This window comes from Uranotaenia lowii, chromosome 2, assembly GCF_029784155.1.
Source record: "Uranotaenia lowii strain MFRU-FL chromosome 2, ASM2978415v1, whole genome shotgun sequence".
Classification (NCBI taxonomy): domain Eukaryota; kingdom Metazoa; phylum Arthropoda; class Insecta; order Diptera; family Culicidae; genus Uranotaenia; species Uranotaenia lowii.
The window spans coordinates 374114244-374117224 of record NC_073692.1 but is presented as its reverse complement, the minus strand read 5'-3'; the positions used below and the strand labels follow the sequence as shown (position 1 = coordinate 374117224).

Below are 2981 nucleotides of genomic sequence, written 5' to 3'. Positions count from 1 at the left end.
TGTCGTTGTATGAAATGATTCGTCTAAGATGAAACTAAACAAATCAATCAGTAAATATTCCAAATTAAAAATTCCGGCTATAGTGGAAGAAGTCCCAATCGGCCTGAAGTTGGAAAAAAATTGTAATAATTTAAAATATAATTCAGACTTCCATATTTATATGATTTTTTTATAATCCTAAGATTTGAAAAAAAAAAATTAAATTAAGATGCGTGCCTATTGCCTATTTTTTAAACATCGGATTATCCCGATCCGAATACGTGTGGGAAAGCTATGATAAATGTTAAAGTTAGGCCATTTGTTGTTTGACTATATTCGAATATGTATTCATTTTTCTTTAAACATCAACATACGAGCCCGCATTAACCAAAAACTTTCCGGTCGTTCTTACACCCACCATCCGCACCGTCGACTTCATGGCTATTTTAGCCGTACTTTTCAATTTTCTGATCGTTTTCTTTCATTTAACTTTAGAAAACTTCAGATTCTGCTGGTTGGATAGCTCTATTTTTCGAAGCAAAAGCTATGTTCTAAGACTTTAGTACACATCCGCTAAGCAAATGTTTATTCATACCAAACTAAGCAAATGCTTTGGTCTTTTGCTTTGCTTGATTTCGAGCTAAGTAAAAGCTGCCGAAGCAATTGCTAAACCTTATTCATACCACTAAATATGTTCTTTTAAAAGGATGTACCGAACAGAGACAACCATTTCGGAACCTTGCGATATCAGCCTATTTTAGAGGAATTTTATGTACAAATTGAAGCTTTTTTCTAAACTTAAATGTTTGATTTGATATCAAGTGTTAGTTGAAAATCCCGTATCATTAAGATAGTTTATAACTAACATTCAACTAACTATTCAAGCTAATAAAGGAGATATATCAGTGTTAAGGGAAAGGGATTCCTGATATACCAGAGGAATATGTTATGGTTTTTTTCTCTTTGAAATTATAAAAAAAAACAATTTATTGATTCATGAAATTTTATTAAACCTCAAACAACCAAAGAAACATTAGTAGGTACTGAAACAATAGGCAGATAATTTCCTCGCAATAACAATCTTTCAGCCACGGAATTTCTTGAACAACGGATGCAGATGCTCCTTCTTCCTACGGAACTCTAGATAAACGGCATCGTCCGCCCCGGACATCGAGCTCAGCCCACCGGTACGTTTAGATCCACCCGGTCGAGGAGCCCCCGTTCCCTCACCCGGAATACGTTCATCCTCGCAGTCCATATCCGAGGCGGAAAGAACCTGCTGCAACAGTTGGCCCTGCTCTTCGCGAGTCTTGTAAAACAGATCCGCATCGCTGTCCATTCCGGCAAGGTGCGTAATCACCTTGTAACTGTAGCCCTGGTTCACCAAGAAACGCTGTCGCTTCCGAGAGTAGCCCATTTCCAAGGTGTCCTGGGACACAAGTGTGTAGAAGAACGCATTGTACTCCTCGGCGATGGCGCCCTTTTTGGCACGAAGAATACGACCTAGACGCTGTGCTTCCTGACGACGCGATCCGCCATGAGAAGATATCTGAATCAGCACGTTAGCTTCCGGCAAATCGAAACTGGTATCGGCGACTTTACTGACAAAAATAGTGTTGACCTTGGGGTTGAATTTGAAATTTTGCAGAATTTGAATACGTTCACTTTGGGACGTTGGCCCGTAGATATAGGGTTTGTTCATCTTGATGGCGTAATGCTTGAGTGCGAATACGTTATCGCTGAAGACGATGGTTTTATCTCCACGTTTCTCGTGATAACGGATAAGGTACTGGCAAGCACGGAACTTAGCCGGATTCATAACGTATAGGAGCATCTTCTTGGAAGTTTTAGTAATGAGATATTCACGGTAGAATTCTGGTGCCATTGGACACCAAACTTCGGCACATTGGACTCGGGCAATGTATCCTCGCTTTTGAAGTTCCAACCAGTTGGCTTCGTACAGCTTGGGACCGATGAGAAAGTTGAGGTCAGCAATTTTGTCGTCCTCTCGCAGCAACGTTGCCGTAAGTCCAAGCTTGCAATGAGATTGAACTATCGTGAGCACTCTTCGGAACATTTTCGCTGGGATGGTGTGTACCTCGTCCAACACCATTATTCCCCATTCCTGCTCCTGGAGCCAGCGCATGGTTTGTTCGGCTTCCCAGGATCGCTTCTGGGTGTGGGTTATCATAGAATATGTAGTTACCAGAATACCACATCCCATAGGTTTGTCCTTAGCTTCGGAAGTGAATCGACAGATCATACTGTCATCAGCGGTAGACCACATTTTAAACTGTTGTTTCCATTGTTCCACGGAAACACCACTGTTGCACAGAACTAGCGCACGTTTGCGAACAGTGCAACAAGCCGTAACTCCTACCAGTGATTTTCCAGCACCACAAGGCAGTACAATAACACCGGAGCGAGCTCGCCCATTACCAAACATCTTTCTTAAGCTTTTCTCCTGATACGGACGCAAAACAGCAGCCGGTTTCAGATCAATATTGATATCTGCATTGATTGTATCGTTTCGGAAATCGTACTCTGCCAGCAGAGGAAACTCAATCTCAATGCAACGCTTCTGCAGCACTTCAATCTTTTCCTGGTTTACCTCAAACGAAACAGTGTTGAAGTTTGCTTCATCTTCCTCTTCCTCGTTATCCATTTTATCGTAAAAGTTGGTAATGTCATCCGGAACTACGGTTGCTGCCTCTGGCTCAACCGCTTTCTCTCCTTCGGTTGTTGAAGCCGTACCAGTAGCTCCAGGAACTGTTGTTGTTGGCCCAATCTTGGTTGTTCCGAACGCCGTAATTCCTTTCTTCTCCATGGTTTGCGTAATGAAACCATCGCCTTCCTCATTTGTGCGTCGCAGTCGACAACTCTGAATGACTGGATCTTTGAGCAACTTCTGAAGCACCTCCGGATGAGGGCTTTCTACAAAGTATTTGTTGTGTTTCAAAACCAGTTTCACCTTGCCATACGAGAGTGTACAGAGCCGGATA

The 2981-nt window shown here is 42.2% G+C and overlaps 1 protein-coding gene across 1 annotated transcript; it reads right to left on the bottom strand.

Annotated features, from left to right (window-relative positions):
• Nucleotides 1–995: 995 nt before the first annotated feature.
• LOC129743190 (general transcription and DNA repair factor IIH helicase subunit XPB) lies at nucleotides 996–2977 on the bottom strand (the record flags this gene model as incomplete). Its single annotated transcript, XM_055735164.1, has 1 exon — nucleotides 996–2977. A coding segment is annotated over one exon (1914 nt), but the record flags the coding sequence as incomplete, so codon positions are not given.
• Between the last annotated feature and the right edge of the window lie 4 nt (nucleotides 2978–2981).